General features: G+C 44.6%; 3 protein-coding genes and 1 non-coding gene across 4 annotated transcripts; 2 read left to right on the top strand and 2 right to left on the bottom strand.

Moving 5' to 3' along the window:
* Window positions 1–116: 116 nt before the first annotated feature.
* On the top strand, window positions 117–3,207 carry LOC117786507 (G patch domain-containing protein 1 homolog). Its single transcript, XM_034624806.1, has 3 exons — window positions 117–247; window positions 304–1,704; window positions 1,766–3,207. The coding sequence occupies exons 1-3, from the start codon at window positions 190–192 to the stop codon at window positions 3,205–3,207; spliced, it is 2,901 nt and encodes a 966-aa protein (XP_034480697.1). The 5' UTR covers window positions 117–189.
* Window positions 3,208–3,819: 612 nt separating this feature from the next.
* Window positions 3,820–3,891, bottom strand: Trnaq-uug. The gene has a single exon. It is a non-coding gene; the product is annotated as a tRNA-Gln (tRNA).
* A 659-nt stretch (window positions 3,892–4,550) lies between these two features.
* Window positions 4,551–18,510, top strand: LOC117787115 (cubilin homolog). Its single transcript, XM_034625557.1, has 16 exons — window positions 4,551–5,120; window positions 5,858–5,964; window positions 6,030–6,334; window positions 6,551–8,167; window positions 8,465–8,694; window positions 8,812–9,223; window positions 9,289–9,478; window positions 9,886–11,188; window positions 11,250–12,123; window positions 12,179–12,336; window positions 12,856–16,980; window positions 17,042–17,221; window positions 17,282–17,420; window positions 17,527–17,696; window positions 17,764–18,055; window positions 18,109–18,510. The coding sequence occupies exons 1-16, from the start codon at window positions 4,551–4,553 to the stop codon at window positions 18,330–18,332; spliced, it is 10,896 nt and encodes a 3,631-aa protein (XP_034481448.1). The 3' UTR covers window positions 18,333–18,510.
* Window positions 18,487–19,614, bottom strand: LOC117787497 (cathepsin L1-like). Its single transcript, XM_034626041.1, has one exon. It carries the CDS (start codon window positions 19,565–19,567, stop codon window positions 18,566–18,568), a length of 1,002 nt encoding a protein of 333 aa, XP_034481932.1. The 5' UTR covers window positions 19,568–19,614; the 3' UTR covers window positions 18,487–18,565.
* Between the last annotated feature and the right edge of the window lie 524 nt (window positions 19,615–20,138).

The raw sequence follows: 20,138 nt of genomic DNA, 5'->3' as shown, positions 1-20,138 counted from the left end.
CGGATTAAGTTCAATTGAACTAGTAACACAAGTCAACGAACGAACGAGCTCGATATATTAGAAAACGATTCTGTTAACTGGCAACACTCCCACTTTGTTTACGTTTGTTAGCCAGCTGAGCGCAAAGTGGCAGCATTAATAAATATTCTGCCGAATTGTCCGTCGCAAAATAGATAATATATTGCAAACATGGATGAAGAGGAGCATCTGCATCGCTTTGGCACACCTTTGGATCCGATAGAGAAGGGTAAGTCTAATGTAAATGCAAGTAAACACATTTTTAATACATGTATAAACGTTTAGATGAAGTACCCGCCAAGAAACCGCTGGCCATTGAGGATCAAATTGTTAAGGATGAAAATGGTAAACGTCGGTTTCATGGTGCCTTCACCGGCGGCTTTAGCGCTGGATTTTGGAATACCGTTGGTTCACTGGAGGGCTGGACGCCGCAGAATTTCAAGAGCTCACGTGGCGAGAAGGCCGGCAAAGTGCAACAACGACCGGAGGATTTTATGGACAAAGAGGATTTGGGTGAATTTGGCATTGCGCCACAAGGAATACGCACACGCGATGAGTTCGCCAAAGAGAGCGAGAAGGAGCAGCGAACGGGTCAACGCAAGCGAAAGTTGATGCAGCCACAGACCGATGGACCTATACCCGGTGTTCCCGTGCTGGAGCAACTGCTGCGTCCTGTGCGGGACAAGGTCGCAGTACGCATACTAAAAAGCATGGGCTGGAAGCCTGGCCAGGGGGTCGGTCCTCGACAGACCCGCAAGGAGAAGCGACAGACAACTGCACGCAACAAAAGAGAACAATATCTATTGGAGCACTATGGCACTGAGGGATTGCCTAGCAACAGCAAGGCAAGTGACGATGACGAGGATGAGGAGCAGGACGAGGACGACGATGAGGATATTACATTTGCACCCGATGACTATGAGCCCATTTTTTATACGCCCAAGGACAATCGTTTTGGCATGAGCTACTCGGGATTGAGTCGGGATCCCGTACTGTCCAAGGGAAGTACACCTGCGGCGCCCATGCAGCACATAAACCTATTTGGCCAAATGGAAACGGCGGCCAAGAATAAACAGTTGTCCATACGTGGCCAGGCCTTTGGTGTTGGCGCTTTTGAGGAGGAGGACGACGACATCTATGCCAGGGATGACATGACACGCTACGATTTCTCATTGGCCGACAAGCAGCCGAAGCAGAAGAAGATACAGCATGTCCAGCAGCGAAATGTCATTGATGGCTTTAGCGAGGATAAGAGCGGATCAACGCACACTCAACCCTATTCCATCGATTTACCACGCGACTTTCAGCCACGTAACTGGCTTCAGCGTAGGAGTCGATTTGCTCCAATGGATGAGCAACGGGCACGCAAACTGGCCGAGGAGGGGGAGCATAGAAAGGCGGGTCTCGGCAGGCACGATCTTAACCCAGATCAGCGAGCTCAGCTGCTGGGCGAAACACAGACCAAAAAGAATCCTTTCAAGACGGCCACCAGCGTCAGCAATCCGCAGGAACGGGGCAAGTCTTTGCTAGAACTAATCAGCGCCAAAAGTGACAACTTTACCAAGGGTGGACTTATTACCCCAACTGGCGAGGAGCAGCCGGCGGAGAGAGTGGAGATCAGCAAGGAACTGCAGAAATCTAATGCAGCAATTCTGGAACAGGCCGCAGCCAAGACCAAAAACCTCGGTATGTACTACCTACAATCAAAAAATAAATCAATTTAACTAATTGTTTCCTTTTGTGACAGCTTCCAGTACACCTGCCAGCGGTTTCAAGCCATTCCTTGCGGATGATGCCAAGCAAAAGCGATATGAGCAGTTTCTGGCCGCCAATTTAAAAGATGATACGGAGATTACGCAATTTCTGGCGGATTTGCAACCGGTTACGCTTTCGTTATGGGATCGTGAAATGGAAAAGAAGGAATTTATACAAGCAGCGAAAATCTATCGACCTTTAGCTGGTCTCATGCTCGATAGATTCGTCTCGGAAGCCACGGTGCAGGCGCAAGAAGTGCAGGAGCAAATTAAGCCAGCGGAGCACAAGAAAATTGTAATGGAGCGGACAAAGAGTATGTGGAAACCCAATGCCTTGCTGTGCAAGCGCTACAATATAGCCGAACCCTTTTGTGGTGCTCTGCCTGATCTCGAGAAGGAGCTAAAAGCCAAACCTAAAATGTCCATCTTCGATTACCTGGAAACTTCAATCAATACCAAGGCAAATTTCCAAACTCCCAGCATTATACCCAAGCACAGCGAGGTATCCAAGCAGCAGCAGAAGGAATTGGTGACATTGCCGCCTGCTGAGCTTGTTGTGACACAGGAGGAAGCGAAACCAACGCCTTCTGACCAGCCAGCAACATCGGCATCCACATCCAAACCTAGCTTTGTTCCAAGAACGCCACTGGAACAAGCTGTGGATGCGGCACGGGATAAGCCCATTTCGGAAAAGACTGATCTCTTCAAGAGTATATTCGAAGATAGCGACGAGGAGACGAATACAGCAGCTGCCTTAGATGAGGAGCAGGAGCAGCAGACGGCAGCTGACAAACTGGCTGCCATGCAGGCTGCTCTGGGCCTGCCGAGCAGCTCCACATCCGCTGCAGCAGCCAATGTCCTGCGCAATAATTCCCCGCCGCGTGGTATTTTTGCAGCGCTCTTTAAACCAGCCGAGGAGCAAGTGCCTCAGCCAGCATCCGCTTCAGCTCCTGCTAAATTTACACCCATTGAAGGCAACAAATTGAAGATTGCGTACAAATCACGCGAGGAGCGGCTGAAGAACGACAAGGAATTGGCAATGTCCCAGGTTCCCGCCGAAGAGCTCTATGGACCCAAGTTGCCAGCCAGCCAGGTAAAACAGACGCCTCCAGATGACACCAAGCAGGCCGAGTCCAGCATCGATGCCAAGTTGCAACAGTTGTGGCAGCAACATGCGACAACCAAACGCAAACCGGAAAAATGGGTGGAACGTAAGCTAAGCAGCAGCGATAGCGACGATAGCATCGATAGCGACGAGGACAGCTCCGATAGCTCCGACTGCAGCAGCTCAAGGGCGAAGCGTGCCAAATCCAAGAAGTCACACAAGAAAAGCAGCGCCAAAAAGTCCAAGAAATCAAAACTGAAGTCTAAGAAAAAGGCCAAGAAAAGCGAGAAATCCAAGCAAAAAGCAAAGAAAAAGAAGAGCAAACATTAAAACTAATTTTTTAAGTATGTAAATAATACTAATTAAAGTTAATTTACAAATGGTAATAAGAACTACAAATTAATTTAATAATTCATTTGTTTTATTTTCAATAATAAATAGAATTTTTAAAATCTATGTATGTTATGTATGAGCTGCGAAAGATATTTTTAAATTATTTTACTAGCCGATAACCGATTGTTGATGTAGGTCAAAAACGGAACACAGCGCAAATTCCCCAGAGTTCAAATGACTGTGACGCCCTTGGCTTTGGGTTGATTTGTTTTTATCAGCAATTGGGAATTGGTTTTCTATGGGGAATTTATTTAAAAATTACCTACATATTGTGGCAGGTTGGCAGCTCTAGCAGTTCCTTTTAAATTCTAGGATGATTGGCATCTAGCTATCTCGCTTTCACCTTTATCCCACATACGAATACAGCATTCGCTCTCGTTAAACACACACGATCAGCCATAAATAACAAAACATTAAAAAAGTTGTATTTACTAGAAAGATCAAATAAATTATTAATAAATTATTTGATTGAAATAAAATCAAGATAATTAAAGATAAGATAAAATATAAAATTTTAAAAATAAAAATTAAAAAAAAAAGCATTGCTACAGGTTCTACCGAGATTTGAACTCGGATCGCTGGATTCAAAGTCCAGAGTGCTAACCATTACACCATAGAACCTTACATTTGTCTCAAGAATTTATTAACAAACAAAGACAAATAGAGTTTTGTTGGGTCTACTTTGTGTTTATGTGCTTATTAACAATATCATGAGCTCAATAATATTTCAAATAAAAATAACAACAATTATAGCAAAGCAAATTTAGATTTTTTTTTTCATTTGTGAAAAAATTAAATAATTTGATTGTGAAATAAATAGATAGTATTGCTTAAAAGAATATTTTTAAAATAAGTCACCTATAAATATGTAATCTATAAATATTTAAAGAAACAACTTTAATAGTCCGGAAAATATTACTGAAAAGAAATACTTATACCTATTTGATATCTTACAAAAATATTTTTAAACAACGAAAATGTAGTGAGAAGCTACCATAAATATGTATGTTTAAATATTGTTATTTTTAAGCTGTATCCGCACAAAATACTTACATATATTTTGAGATCCATGCGAGATATAAGAGTAACTGATAATAATATAGTGGTAGCCTCAGCGTTTACGCCCCTTTCACGCCGCATATAAATAGAAACAAGCAACTCCGGAGACTTCAGTCTCCGCGCGACAATACGGCTAAGCATAACTCGAAAAGTGGCACTTTCAATTAGTTAATTATAGAACTTATCCTTATTTGAGTATTGAAAATGAAAACTTGTGAATAATGTGTAAAAATATTTATTGGATTAAAACTACAATCTATTGTGGCCTTTTATTTTTGCTGCAATTGCCGGAAGCCACGGCAAGTAATCCTTCTGCTCAAGCTTTATTACATGGAGGAGATGATGGAACCCTGTGCTTTGAGGCAGCAAAGGATCAGAATATAACATTCCGCCTTATGGGTGATGCGGCCACATTGCTCCTAAACGGCATGGATATCGTACCCTTACTGCAGCGACGTCAACGTGCAGTAGCGGCAGCAGCCCAGTCAACAGATATTGAGAGGGAGCCTCTGTCCCTGGACGCACTCAAGGAACAGTTTCGCGGGGTCCAACGTGATCTTTCTCGTCTGTCCCGTGGGCTAATCAATATGCACAATGGCACTCGTCGAGGTAGATTAACTCAGCGGTTGCTCCGCCGCACTTTACAGCGTGTGCAGATTGTTGGAAATACTCTGGAAACCCTGGAAGCCAACCTGCGCAAGGACGAGTGCACCTCCAATCCCTGCAAGAATGGCGGCACCTGCCTCGACGCCTATAAAGCCTTCCAATGTAACTGTCCCGCTGGCTGGCAAGTGAGTACTCAGTCCCTCGCTAGGGGGCGTCTCCCGCTCCAAGAGAGAACACTGAAAATATGGGGCGTATATCATAGCTTTATCACAGTTCTTATCTCAGTCCAAAAACCGAGTTGACAATACTTTTAAAATGCATATAGTAAAGGTGCTAGATCATTCTCTGACATTAAAGACTGTATAGATCAGATTTAAGCTATGGATCCGGTTTCTTTTAGATTGTCAAATTGTGAATTATAGTAATTTCATATGAATCATATATATTGTAATTAATTATTTAATTTTTTCATTATTTTCATTATCTAGTATTCTGATCTTAAATTTATCATTTTATCAGTGGGTACTCAGTATAACGAAAATGGACAGTGATGCGAAAAAATTGAATTTTTCAATATTGATGCAGAATCAAAATAGAGGACAAATATTGATAAAATTGACATTCCGCAAGGAAATCGGAAAAGTTTTTCCAAAGTTATGACAGTTTAAGGATATTGAATAGGTGTCAAGGGGAAAACGTGAAAAATTGAACAGTGATGGAAAAATTTAAATTTTAAATTTAATTTTAATGCAGATTTAAAATAGAGGCCAAGTAGTGATAAAAATGACATTCCTCGATTTAATCAGTTAAGATTTGACAAAGTTATGATTCCGAGATTACCGAGCTTTTGACACCGTTTTGAATTGATTTTTTCCTGCATTAAATTTATTTTCTATGCAATCCTTCTTTATCCTTCTTTCAGGGCGTTACTTGCGAGGACGATGTGAACGAATGCTTCGACTTGGCCAGCACCGACTTGGCTGTCTGCATGAACGATGCTCAGTGCATTAACACACCCGGCAGCTATCGGTGAGTTCGAGATGGAACACACTCAATCCTCAATCTCTGGCTCAATTTTGAATCCAATCCTTCAGCTGTGTCTGTCGCAAGGGCTACTCGGGCACCCACTGTCGACTGCATCAGAACGCCTGCCTGGCCAATCAGTCTGCGGAGTTGTGCGGCAGCCACGGCACCTGTCTGACCTCCAGCAATGACGCAGGCTTTGTGTGCATCTGTGATCAGGGCTGGACGTGGGCGGATACCAATGTGAGCATGGCAAGTCCCAGTCCCTGCACCCGTGACGTCGACGAATGTGCTCCAGATATAAATCCCTGTCACAATGAGTGCATCAATCTGCCAGGCAGCTTCCGTTGTGGCGCCTGTCCGCCGGGCTATACAGGTTGGAAAAGACCCTTATTTTTTTTATATATCCGGTACTCAAAGGGATAATGGGAGTAATTGTGGTAACTCCGACCCTATTATTGATCCATCCATATCAAATTATTTAATCAATCCTACTTCTGAATGATAATTTTAAAAGTTTCAAAATGGCAAATACTGGGTATTTCACAGTTGAGCATATGCTTACTTGAAGCGTTCCCCTTTCTCTTGCCAGGTGATGGGAAGTTCTGTCGCGACCTTGATGAATGCGCCGATGGAAACAACGGAGGCTGCAGTCAACGACCGACGGTGAACTGCATCAACACGGAGGGATCCTATCGCTGTGGACGCTGCCCGGTTGGCTGGACAGGAGATGGACACACCTGCGAGGAGGCCAAGTCGAATTCGTGTAATGGTGAAAAGATTTGTCATCCCAGTGCCAACTGTGAGTACATCTCTGACACGATCGTCTGCAGCTGTCCGGCTGGATACTTTGGACATGGCTATGGCAGCGATGGTTGCACCGAGGATGCCAACCGGAAACCCTGCGATAATCATCCTTGTTTGAACAATGGAACCTGTGTGCTCAGCGGTCGTGGCACCAGTTGCATCTGTCAGCCTGGTTATATGGGTGCACTGTGCGGTGAGACGGACGCCTGTCATCCGAATCCTTGCCAGAATGGTGGCACCTGTCGCCTGCTACCCGGTAATAAGTTCATGTGCGTCTGTGCCGCCGGCTACTCGGGCAGCACTTGCTCCAATCTGCGCAGCTTCTGTGGGCTGATCCTTCGCAACGAGACGGGCAGCATGCAGTTCCCGTCCAGCCAGGATATCACTCCAACGGAGTATCAGCCGAGTGAGCGTTGTCCCTTCATCATCGCCACACGGCCGGGCATGATCTTGAACGTGACCTTTGGCCTTTTCGATCTGGAGTCCAGCAACGAGTGCACTGCGGACTTCCTTCAGATACATGATGGTAGCTCCCTTACCGCCCGACTCATTGGGCGCTTCTGTGGCAACAAGCTGCCGCTGGGCAATGGCACCGTGCTGACCACCCAGGAGCAGATGTTCCTTTGGTTCCTTTCGAACAATGCTACGCAGGGTCGAGGCTTTAATCTCACTTGGACCTCGATGCCAATGGTGTGCGGCGGAGAACTGAACCTGAAATTGGGTCAAAGCGGAGTTCTACGTTCACCCAGCTATCCTGGAAAGACGCGACCCGGCATCGATTGTCGTTGGCATTTGGAGGCTCCGTTTGGCACCCGTCTGCTTTTGCACTTCTACGAGATTACCCTTGGCCTGGCTAACAGTCCTACGACCCCACCGGTGAACTGCAGCAATGGTGATTATCTGAAGGTACTAGATTCGGATCGACAGCTGTACTTGGCCTGCCAGTCGGCACAGCCGGAGCCAGTGTACAGCTCATCACATAAATTGAATATACACTTCCACACGGATCTCTTCCGCATGGACAGCTCGTTCCAGCTGCATTACGAGGTCATAGCGGGTCATCCCAGCTGTGGTGGCATTTTCACTGAACCCCGAGGACTCATCCGTGGCCACACAAATGACCATGTCTGTTTATATCTCATACAACAGCCAAATGGCACAAAAATAGAGCTGAATTTCCAAAAACTCCGACTCTTATTCACCGGAAATTGCAGGCTACAGCAACTGCAGGTCTTTGATGGAGGCAGTGAGGATCAACCTCAGCTGCGACGTTTCTGTGGACAACCGGAAGATAGCGAACTTCAGCCTTTCATGTCCAGCGGCAATGTCGTCCTCATGCGCTATGATTATGCATTACACGGCTTTGATCTTCCTACAAACTTTGAGCTACGTTATAGTCGAGGTGAGTAGTTGAATTCAGAAAATGTATTTTATTACCGTTAGGGAAAGATTTTCAACAGTCGAGGTGGACATATGTAATTGGAAATCGGAAACTCAACTTTACTTACATCAAAAACAGGTGGAATAATTTTGTGTGAAATTTTTTTTTATGCAAAGAACCTCCGATCTTGGGAATAATAACAACATCAACAAGAAAAATGCAGAATTAATGATTAGCGTATCTCTATGACTGGTTTAAAATTAATTTAAGTCCAGATAGTTTAATGATTCTAATCAATTTCCTTGCTTGTTTCTTTAGTTTGCAACGCCAATTTCAGCGGTGATCAAGGCGGCATTATCACAACTCCAAACTATCCGAATGGTTACTACGAGAACATGGACTGCACCTTCAATATAATCGGACCATTGAACACAAAAGTGAAGATTAATATAACTGACCTTTCGCTTAGCGGAACGGAGCCTTCACTTGTTCAACCGGATGATGATGACTCAACCATCAATGTTGGATCTCAACTTAACTATTTAGACGTAGGTGAATCTTCCAGCAATTGCATCTCTTTCATATTAGCTTCTTTGTAGGTATATCTCTTTGGGAACGAGAACAAATGGCAACGGTTTGCAAGAAATTTGACAAATCTTCTGCAGGTCTCGACAAACAACAAGTTACGCCTGGTCTTTCATGGCACCAACAATCCCCATCGAGCACGTGGTCTCCGTTTGGAGTACGAATTCATCCGAAGTGGTTGCGGAGGTGTATTGACTTCTCCAAACACGACCGTACATCGGTTTCTTAATTACCCTTGTCAGTGGATCATTGAGGTGCCAGGAAGAAAGCATTTGGTAGTCTCAATGAGGAGTTTCACCAGATTAGCTGCAGAAATATATATCTATGATAACATCACCGCTGGGGAGGCTAAACTTCTTAGGCGAGTCCAATTGAGCAATGACATCCGTAATTTCAAAATGAATGAATATACGGATTCGAGTCTCTTAACCATAAATGTGCCCACAAGTTCAATGTATGTTATAGATATTCGATATGAGCCAGCCAATGAAGGTAACATAACCTTAATAATTTCTAACATATCCTGTAATAAGATTCTATCCTTTATACATTTATAGTATGCGGTGGCAATTTTACATCTCGTTACGGAACCATCAAAAGTCCCAATTGGCCCGAGAACTATGGTTCAAGGGAGAATTGCACTTGGATCATTACGGTTCCGTTGGGAGAGCGCATCGAGCTAATCGTTCACAAGTTCACAGTTGAAACCACATCGGAGGAGTGCCACGATGACTATCTGGAAATAAGGTACCCCAACAAAAACTCATCTTCCATGTATTCCATTTACGACAATAGCCTATAGAATCTTAAATTTCCTATATAACGAGCCTGGTTTGGAAACGTAAAATGAATCAATTATAATTGATAATTATCAAAATAATTTGCAGTTTTATCAACATTGGATATAATTTAAGCATTAATCCTTGGATCCCCTGCACTCTTTGTAGTTGCTATTTCTTATTTCTATATTTGTAACTCGCCCATGTTTTGATTGTGGGTCTGTGTTTTTTATTACTCTATGTTCATGTACAATGTGAGCGTATTGCTTAAATTCGGACATATTAAAAAAAAAAATATAAATATATATATATAGTATATATAATTTGTAACTAACTCTTATCTCCTTTTTGTTCTCTCTTCTGTTAAACAAATAGAAATGGAGACCATATAGGTGCACCTCTAATTGGACGGTACTGTGGCTATAGTATACCACCGCGAATACCATCCTTCGGCAATGCGCTCTATGTGCACTTCCATTCGGATCATGTGATAGAGGAGCAAGGATTCTATCTCAACTGGCAGATGGCGGCCAGTGGATGCGGTGGCAAGTTGACATCGCCAGTGGGTGCCATTCACTCTCCTCACAGCATGGCAGGTAATCGTGGTGCGTTGTCCTGTGACTGGCAGATCAGCGTGTCGTTGGGTTCGACGGTTCAGATGCAGCTGCAGAGTCGGGACAATCTGTGCAATGGGCTGCTAAGCATCCACGATGGACCCACAACACGTAGTCCGAAGCTGTCGCTGAACTGCAGCAGCGGTGAAGAACCGCTGGAAAAGATGTTAACGCTTTCGTCCAGTGGGAATCAAGTGCTGGTCCGCTATGATGTCGGCACAAATTCACCCGATGGGATTGGCTTTGTGCTCGACTACTCGACAAACTGTTGGGTGCGGTTGGAGCAGTTGCATGGCACTATCGAAACTCCCAACTTTCCGGAAAACTATCCGCCCGACATCAGATGCACGTGGGATATTCGAGGTGGTCAGGGAAGCAATCGCATTCAATTGGCCTTCTCACACATGACCATGGAGAATAATGATGCCAGGTGTGACTACGACTATGTCCTGCTGCGAGACTACCGGGATAATCAGTTAATCAGCGAGCAACGTCTGTGCGACCTCAAGGATGAGATCATCAGCAGTGTGGGAAATCGTCTGGTGGTGAAATTTAACAGTGACTACACCATAGTAGCTCAAGGATTCCATGCGGAATACAAACGCCTGGGATGCGGTGAAGAGTTTCTAAATGAAGAAGGTCAATTTGAGACACCCAATGCTCCATACAGTGTGGATCTGGACTGCCATTGGCGGATTGTTGTGCCCGAGGGTAAAAGAATCCGTCTGGTGTTCAAGGATCTACACATCGAGACGACACAACGCGATTGCAGCCAGGATTCGCTTACCGTTTGGGCTGGATCCAATTCATCTGAGGCTTTGCTGCGTAGCTGCCAAGTGGAGTCCTCCATCCAAACCCTTATATCGCCAACTAACGAAATTAATGTCCGTTTTCGAAGTAGCTCCCAACGTGCCCGCAAATACTTGAACGTCACCTATGATTCAATTGCAGCTGAATGTGGAGGGTATTTAAGTGCTAGTAACGGGATTATAGCATCTCCCAGCTACTATCAGCCAGGCCTGGATGTCTACTATAAGGATGTGGAGTGCGTGTGGACCATAGAGGTGAGTCGAAGCCACAACACTTGGTCTATTAAGGTCTATCTCATTTGAACCGCTAATTCAGGTATTGGACTCATATGGCATCAAGCTGGAGTACCAGACGTTCAACTTGACCGGCAAATGCGACGAGTCTGAACTTAAGATCTTTGACTTCGGCACCGAAAATGTCAAAAGGCAGGCTCAATATGAATGCGGAGCAGATCCCTACGATTTAGTTTTCTTAACAAAGAAACTCCAGTTGCGTTTTAAGGTGAAGGCGGGATCCTGGGGTAAGTTTGCCATGCGTTATAAACGGATTTGCGGAGGATTGCGGATAGCGGATGAAGGTTATCTTAACTCGCGACTGGATTCAAATTGTTATTGGATCATCCAAGGAGCGGAGGGCAGCAAGATCAGTCTTAATATAAATCAACTGGAATGTCCGGCCTGTACAGCTCCTGCTGGCAACTGTACGGCAGGATTGCGTGTGTTAAATGAAGACAGTGCAGTGACCTATTACAATCTGTGCCGAGAGCATCCGGCCAATTTGATGATCCCCAGCAACAAGGCACGCATTGAGGCAGTGGGAATTGTGCTTTCAGCGCAGTACACTACCATCGATAATTCCTGTGGTGGAAATATTACCTCTGCACGTGGCACACTCAGCTCTCCGAACTATCCGGAATCCTATCCCTCGAATGTGGAATGCGATTGGTTAATCACACCTCGTGCCGGCAATGCTATCGAGCTAAACTTTGAGGCAATGGACATTGCCAAGTCGGAACACTGCAATGTGGACTTCCTGGAGGTGCGGGCCGACCGTCTGGGCCCCTTGTTGGGCCTCTACTGCGACAATATCCTGCCCGCTGAGCCAATTGTTTCCACTACCAACATCTGGCTTAAATTTCGCACTCTGCCGGGCAGTAGCGGTAATGGCTTCAAGTTGCGCTGGAACTATGGTGAGTCAACTAACAAAGACAATGTATTCTGTTACTAATCCTTGAGTTGCCACAGTTCACGATGTCGAACTGATAAACCGCACAAGTGGTACTATCGAATCGCCACCCACGCTGACGGTTCGTGGTGATGAGCAGCCCTACAGCTGGAGAATCTATCCCCCAAGTGACTCAGTTGTTGTTCTGGACTTTAAGGAGTACCTCTCAGGCTTACAGGTAAGCAGCGAAAGAGGGTTGTACTCACGACATTTAGTCGTAGGCATTTAAAACTGGTAAAGCGTGTACTTATTTTGACATAAAAAGTTGATCCAAAGGTGAAGCTTTAGATCATTTATTCTGCCGCAGCGCTGCTTGCACACGTACAGCGTAAGCTTTCGTGTATCGTCGCTGTTACGACATTTTGCTGTTAACTCGCTGTCGTGGCGCTGTTATAGGGCTGTTACGCTGTAATGCGGCTGTAGAGACGAAGCAAAATGAATCAGCAGCAAACGTCAGATGCTTGATGTCTGTTAACGCTCTGTTAATTCGCACACTAGCGTAATCAATTATATGAATGTTTTGCTGCTGACCACTGCTTTAGATCAACAATTTAGAACTTTAATGAAACAAAAGGAAAGTCCGTTTCCGGTACTAAAAATGAAACGGTTAGTTTTGTTGTGATATTAAAATTTGATAGGGATTTTGGGTACTCTCGATTCGACTGTTTGTTACTTGATATTCCTTTAATTATTTCAGCTGTTTGATGGCTTTGATGATACCGGCTTAAGCATCGACATTGAGAACTCGCCCTGGCAGTTCATCTCAAGCAGTAACGTGCTTTATTTGAAAACTGTAAATACCGATTTCGTTTCATTTCGGCTTGAGTGGAAAATAATGAAGTCTGATAAGCTGACTAAAAATGTGACGCTAACTGAAGAGTGTAATAAGATTCATATCGTGGACAAGGACACAGCAATTGAGGTTACATCTCCAGGTTACCCGCATGGCTATAGGTCACGACTGAACTGCGAGTGGACATTTAAGCCTTCGGATGTAGCACATCACGTCTTTGTGGATCTGTATGAAGCTCAGCTAGAGGATTCGGAACAGTGTTCATTTGACTATCTAAGCATACAGAGCTCTAGCAATCTGGCTAGCTGGCAAGAGCAGTTGCGAGTCTGCAATAAGAGCGCCGATCCATTGGACAATCCCTTGCAACGTGTGCATGGCACCCCGAATCTCAAGCTGAAGTTTTATACTGACATATCGATGAATGGGACTGGCTTTCGAGCAATCGTTAACACAAAGTGTGGCTCCAATATGACGGATTCTGTGGGCACCATCATAAGCTCTAGTGTGCTGCCATCCACGACAGTGGGAGAAAGCAGCTTCTGCGAGTGGCACATTGATGTGAGACCCAATAGAGTCATCGATATTAGTATTGAATACAATGGACAGCCCATCAATAAAAATTGTACACATTTCGGTATCATCTACGATGGTGTAGACATCGGAGCACCGATGTTGCCTCACGGCAAATTCTGTAATCAGTTGAATTTAAATACAGGTTCATATCGGACAAGTGGACCTCATGCTACCATTAGATACTTCATGCCGGCTCTCTTTGCGAAAGCTAATCCTCCCCAAAACAATTGGACACTGACGTACCGCGAGTTTAGGGATTGCAATACCGAGATACGCCTCACCCATCTAGCGCCCAGCTATGTCTTTAGCACACCCGGCTATCCCGATTCCCCCCATGCACACACTGACTGCACCTGGCTGGTAGTAGCGCCCTTGGGAGAATCCATTGCTGCCAACTTTGTAGATGCATTTGACCTGAGCACTCGCGATTGTGATAAGGAGTTCGTTGAGCTGTACGATGGCTCCACAATGCTGTCTCGACGTCTGTTACAATCATGTCGCAGGCCGGATACCCAACGCACCTCGGCAAACTTTCTGCTCGTGCACTACCAAACGGAACTTAATGAGCCGCATTCGGGATTCACGCTGAATGTATCGCTTAGCCAGTGTGGCGGACAGCAACCAAGCAGCGGCGGCTTCATCACCTCCGAGCACTATCCGGCCTATCCCAAGCCAGCTGCTTGCGAGTACACCATAAAAACGTTACATTCCTCACACTATGTAGTAAACATAACCGATCTTCATTTGCCCTATAATGCGAATGCTAAAGCGGATGATCTAGATCGCATTGAGTTTTTGGATCTGATGGATCAGCGTCGCATCATGTTGGTTCTATATGGTAACATGACTCAGCTGCCATATACGGATTCACTCCAAACCAGTGAAGTTGCCATACGATTCGTTGCAACGAGCGCAAATGTTAACAGCTATCGAGGATTTAAGCTTGAGTACAAATCGGAGCTGGGTTCTTGCGATCGGAGTATCAATGCTGCTTCTGGAGAGCTGAATATACAAAAATCTGTTGTGCCCCTGAGGGGGATGAGAAATTGTGTATGGCGTATTTTTGTGCCCAAGGGTCAACGCGTCCGTCTCGAGTTCCTTAACCTGGAAGACTTGCGGGCGCCTTCTACGGTTCACCTACCTCACAGAGTCCCATTCGGAATCTCACCGCGGCAACAGTTTACCGCCTACAATGATATTTTCCACATGGCAAAGATAATCGATTTTAATTTGAACTTATATAATGGCAGCGGAATAATTGAGTCAAGCGATAACTATATGGGTGTACGTATCATACTATCGCCTAGCATGGCACAGAAAACGCTCCGAGCACGGTTTAGCTCCAATGAACCGTCAGCTTGTCCGCCGGACATTGGAGGCCAGGCAGCTGGCATGCTGTCCAACCAGGAACTTATTAATCTGCCCAGCTATTACTGCACCATTAAATTTGTGGCTGAACCAGGCGTAACCATTAGCTTTAATACTCAGTATTCAAGTTACACACAGATCTGGGGCTATGTTCGGTTCAAGGACGATGTGCAAGGAGGGGAGCAACTGTTGCTTACAACTGGCAATGTGACGTTCTCGGTGGCTACTACATCTGGACACCTTGTGATCTACCAGAGCGAACTGTCCGCCCAGCTTCACTTCCGGGCCACTTATCAACGGTATGCGTGCGGTGGACACATCAAACTGACGGAGGGAATGACAATTGAGATACCTCGTTTGACAGAGCACTTTGGCATATTAGACTGCATGTGGAGGTTGGATAACAGCGAAGGCTACGAGCTGATGATCAATTCAAGCTTCAGCGATAGTTGCGATAATGAAAATCTGGTCATTTCCAATGTGAACACTGAGGTGGCACGGTTCTGTCGTGGAATGACCCAGAACAACAATACAACTCTGAAACATAAAGCTTACCACGTGCGCTACCATGCAACCCAGTATCACTCGGGTAGCAGTGAATTCCAGTTGCTGGCCACCAAACCAGATACCGCCAATGGCGACATTGTAAGGGTTGGGTACTCTCCCGAGCCGGCAGTGACCGTCGATGCGAAGAGGTATAAGAACAACATGGAGCTCACCTGGGAGTTCCGAGCAAGTCAATTCAGGACACTGCGATTGAAGTTCCAGAATAGATTCTTCATTGAGATGGCGCCCAACTGTAGCAATGATCGGCTCGAGGTGTTATCCTATCAGTCGGATATCTGGCAACCGATTGCCACCTTCTGCGGAAGGGACTTACCACAGCCGTTGCACGTTCATTCAAATCGAATGCGCCTTATATTCCGCACCAATGGCAACGTCACAGGCGATGGCTTTACATTTGTGGTCCTTTCCACTTGCGATGTCAAGCGCCAGGCCACCCACGATCTGCAAACTATACTCAGCGGTCGCGACATTGCAAGAAGACTCAGGGGGGAAACTGTCTGCAACTATGAGTTCACCACGGACACGGAGCATCAGGTGCTGGTCATGGTCAAAGGTATACATAACACAAAATGGTCCCAGATTACCTGTCAATACTTTGCATACTTTGAGGCCTATCGCAGGGTCGAAGGTGATACTCAGCAGGAGCAGTTGATCAATAACAGACTCTGTCCCATATTTGAGGCAAGCGGATATGGAGCTGTCCATCTGGTCCATAAGATCGCTGATCGGTCGATACCCTTCGAGATCCAGTATCAGTTAATTGGTTGTGGTGGTAATCACACTGCCCCGTTTATTCTACGTCCTCCACTGAGCGAATCTGGTAGCTCCTATAAGCATGGTGTTGAATGTTTATGGCATGTGGTGGCACCACCACAACATGCTATATTCCTGCACTTCAAGTACTTCGAACTAGATACTCAATATCAGATGGACGAACTGAACGTTTATCGTGGTAGCAGCCCGAGGGAGGAGCAACGTGTTAGCCGACTCCGAGGCAACTTATCGACACCATTCATCATGATTGACAGCAATGAGGCGCTTATTGTGGCCAACCTGCCAGGCTATTCAGATGAAAATAGACGTGGTTTCCTGGCCTCTGTTAGCTTTACGCCCAACTGCAATGAGCGTCTGGCGTTGAGTGAGGGCAACAACCGGATGAGCCTGGTACGGCACTTCCAGATGAATGACACCAACAGCACTGAGGATCTACACTGTTACTTCCGAGCCAGTGCACCGCCGGGTTACCGCCTATCTATTTCGCTGAAGCAACTGCATCTGAACGGGCCACATTGCAGAAACTGTAACTCATTGGAAGTGGTCGATGGCTTCGATATGGAAAGTCCCAGTTTAGGCACCTACTATGCTAATGTGGACAACGGCACAAAGCTCCTAAGCTCAGCAAATGATGTGATTATCAAGGTCAGCGGAAAGAAACCTTCGCAGTCAATTAGCTTTGAGTTGATGCTACAAATGGAGGCTACGATCTGTGGTCAGGTAGAGTATACGCTGAGTGGAAATCAGGTGGGTAACTCAAATCATGTCCCAAAGACTCTTAGCAATCCCTTCTATTATCTCATCTAAGACCGTCAATCTTCGACTGAGCTCCAACAACACCTCCAGCAACTACGAAGGCAATATCCACTGTAAATGGCACTTCATCTCGGATAAGTCGGTGACCATCTATATGCATGCCGTGCAACTTCAGGATGTCTCCCAGTTGACTCGAAAATGCAACGACTACCTGCTCATCAAGGGGGAATATGTAATAGATACACAGCCAGAAAGTATTTCGAATTCTTATTTCCATATTATATTCACTTAGAGTGGTCCCAAAATATATTGCGGACAATTCAGCAATAACTCCTTAGACCTAACGGTGATCAATGGCTTTGATGTAACATTCCACAGCAATGGAGGAGAAACAACCTATGCATTGGACATAACAGTTGGAATACAAAAATGTAAGTTTACATATCTTAATAATATAATGACTTATACTTTTTTTTAAGTATTAGCTATTTAAAAAAAATATTTCCTTATTATAACATTTTTTTAAAATTTATTTAGATTGTAACCGCACCCACACCGCTCTAGATGGTAGCATCTATTATTATGCCATCGAAAATGACGATCTTAAAAACTGCATCAATGAGATACATGTGCCACACGGTTTCGCGGTGGCAATGGAACTGGAGTTTGTACAGTTTGAGCGAGGTGAAAATGCATCTTATTTGAATGTGAGTAAAACGGTTTTTTTTTTCAAAAACAGGACAATTAAATGTTATTCAATGCATCATTTTGTAGATTACGGATCTGGGAGCAAACCGCACGCTCCTTAATGCAACAGATAATTTTGAAAGCTCGCCTATTTCCATTTTGAGCACTTCAAATAAAATACGCATTGCGGCATCTGGAGTGAGATATATACAAATATACTATCATTCCAATATCAATACACTGCCCACTGGCTGTGGAGGGCAGCTCACAAGTCTGGAGGGTTACTTTGCTAATCCACCCTACGAAAGTCGTGAATATTCGGAATGCACCTGGCAAATCGCTGTTCCAGCGGGCATCACACTGAAATTCAACTTCAGAAGTAAGCTGTCATTTATTGTATGGTCCGTATTATACCTATTCCATTCTCGTTAGGCTTTGATATGGGTCCCAGCTCCAACTGCGCGCTCGATAACGTGAAGATTTATGAACTTCTTGCCGACAACAGCGAAAGTCTTCGCCATACCTTCTGTGGACATGAGATGCCCGAGGATTTCACAGTGAACAGTAATCGGCTGAAGGTCGTCTCCAAGAAATCGCCCAACTTTGTTGGAACTGGCTTTCGAGTATATTATAATCAAATCTATGAACAAATGTAGTATATTTCTAGATTCGTTATTTCTATTAATAATCTTTTTAAATTGTAATAAAGGCAGCTTATAAAGAGCACTCCACTATTCTTTATTAATCCGGTTCCAAAAGAGCTAAAGTACAGACATCGGTAAATTTTCATTAACGTCACAGCTATGTTAATAAGTTTCTTGCAAAGTTAATCAATTTACAAGATTATTTATTTGCAGATAGGTGAATTAACAATACAAAACTATTAGAATTATACTACCAAGGGATAGTATGCATAACTGGCAATTGAACATTGATTATTCCGATTGCGAGCCATGCGAATATATCCGTTCTGACCCCAATTCGGGCCCCACGAGTTCCTCGCCAGCCAATAGTCTCCTCCGAACTTATCAGTTCCGTAGCCATCTACTACCACACAGTGGTTTGTATTTTTAGAGCACGACGGGTTATTGAAGACACCTCCTTTGTAAAACTGAAAGTGGCTGGAATCGATACACACCGAGACTGGACCTTCATTGGCCACGGCCGATGCCAATGCGTATTCATTTCCCCTAGGAATTGTTACATAGCCGGAGATTTTCGAGCCAATGTAGTTCCTATTGTAGCGGCAACTATTTTCTTTGTCTTGATAGGGATAGTAACTTGCAGTATTTATACCACCATTATCTCTTATATATTCATAGGCTTTATCCGTCCAGCCACTTACGCAGCCGGAGTTGTAATATGGTGATTGTCTGGTGCAGTCCACCAAATTTTGTTCAGACAGGGATACCCTCTGCCCTTTCTTAAGAAAATGGTGACTTTCCAGTGCACCGATGGCAGAGAAAGCCCAACAAGAACCGCAGGATCCCTGATCCTTAACTGGGGGAACAGCGCCTGAATAACGCCAATCAACACCACTTGGAATGCCAGCCCTTGCCGAGACATTATAAATATTGTCGATGTCTTCCTTTAAGTAATCGGTTGTCATATTTGTTAGCATAAGTCTTTTGAATTCCGATGCCGACATGTCTGTGAAATGATTAACGCCCATTTCGTAGGTCTCCTCTCCGGCGGCAAAGCGTTTGTTGTGCCTTTCGATCAGCACCATGTTGTCCTTGAAGATCTGCATGCGCTGCAACTCCTCGTATATATCCTTGTAGATTTTACCATGCTTAACCTTAAAGGACTTAAACTCTGCTTTAAGGACATCTTTAAAGTTAGTTGCCTGGGCAAATCCGACAAGAGCCAAAATTACAATTACTGCTTTCATTTTGATAGAGTTTAAGACCCGTAGAACATCTATGGGAAACTGATATGCTTCTACCAAATTGAGTCTTTTATATGCCTTCCATATGTCCAATGGTATCAGTATTTATTGTTTAAGCCTGCTATGGGCACGAGATATTAAAACGGAAGCACTACAAGAACAAACACAACATCTGAAATCATAAATTATAGCAAAGCACATCGAGCATTTGTGTCTTTGCGGCGATAAAACTAGCGGAGTGAGCGCCTCAAAGTTCAAATTCGTTGGAGAGCAGCAGGTGCAAGAACGTGTCTAAATATATAAAAAATCATATATTAAAAAAAAAGTGCATTAGAGCCCTACGTCTTACGTTGGCCACAAACAAGGGGACGTATTAGAAAAGGGGGTAAAATTGATCGTGATAAATTATGTATTTGCCCCCTATCTTCATATCACCATGAAGGGGACGTGGGGAAATATTTCAATAATTCTTTTGCAACCCTGTCAGTTAGTGGACGCAATTGTCAAAGTATTCTTCTCTTCACATCACCGGCTATTTTTTTTTTCGAGCTTTGGGACTGGTGTAAACTATGAC

The sequence above is a fragment of the Drosophila innubila genome (genome assembly GCF_004354385.1).
Source record: "Drosophila innubila isolate TH190305 chromosome 3L unlocalized genomic scaffold, UK_Dinn_1.0 0_D_3L, whole genome shotgun sequence".
In the NCBI taxonomy this organism is placed as follows: Eukaryota; Metazoa; Arthropoda; class Insecta; order Diptera; family Drosophilidae; genus Drosophila; species Drosophila innubila.
Note: the sequence above shows the minus strand (reverse complement) of the source record. Positions and strands in the feature narration are given on the sequence as shown.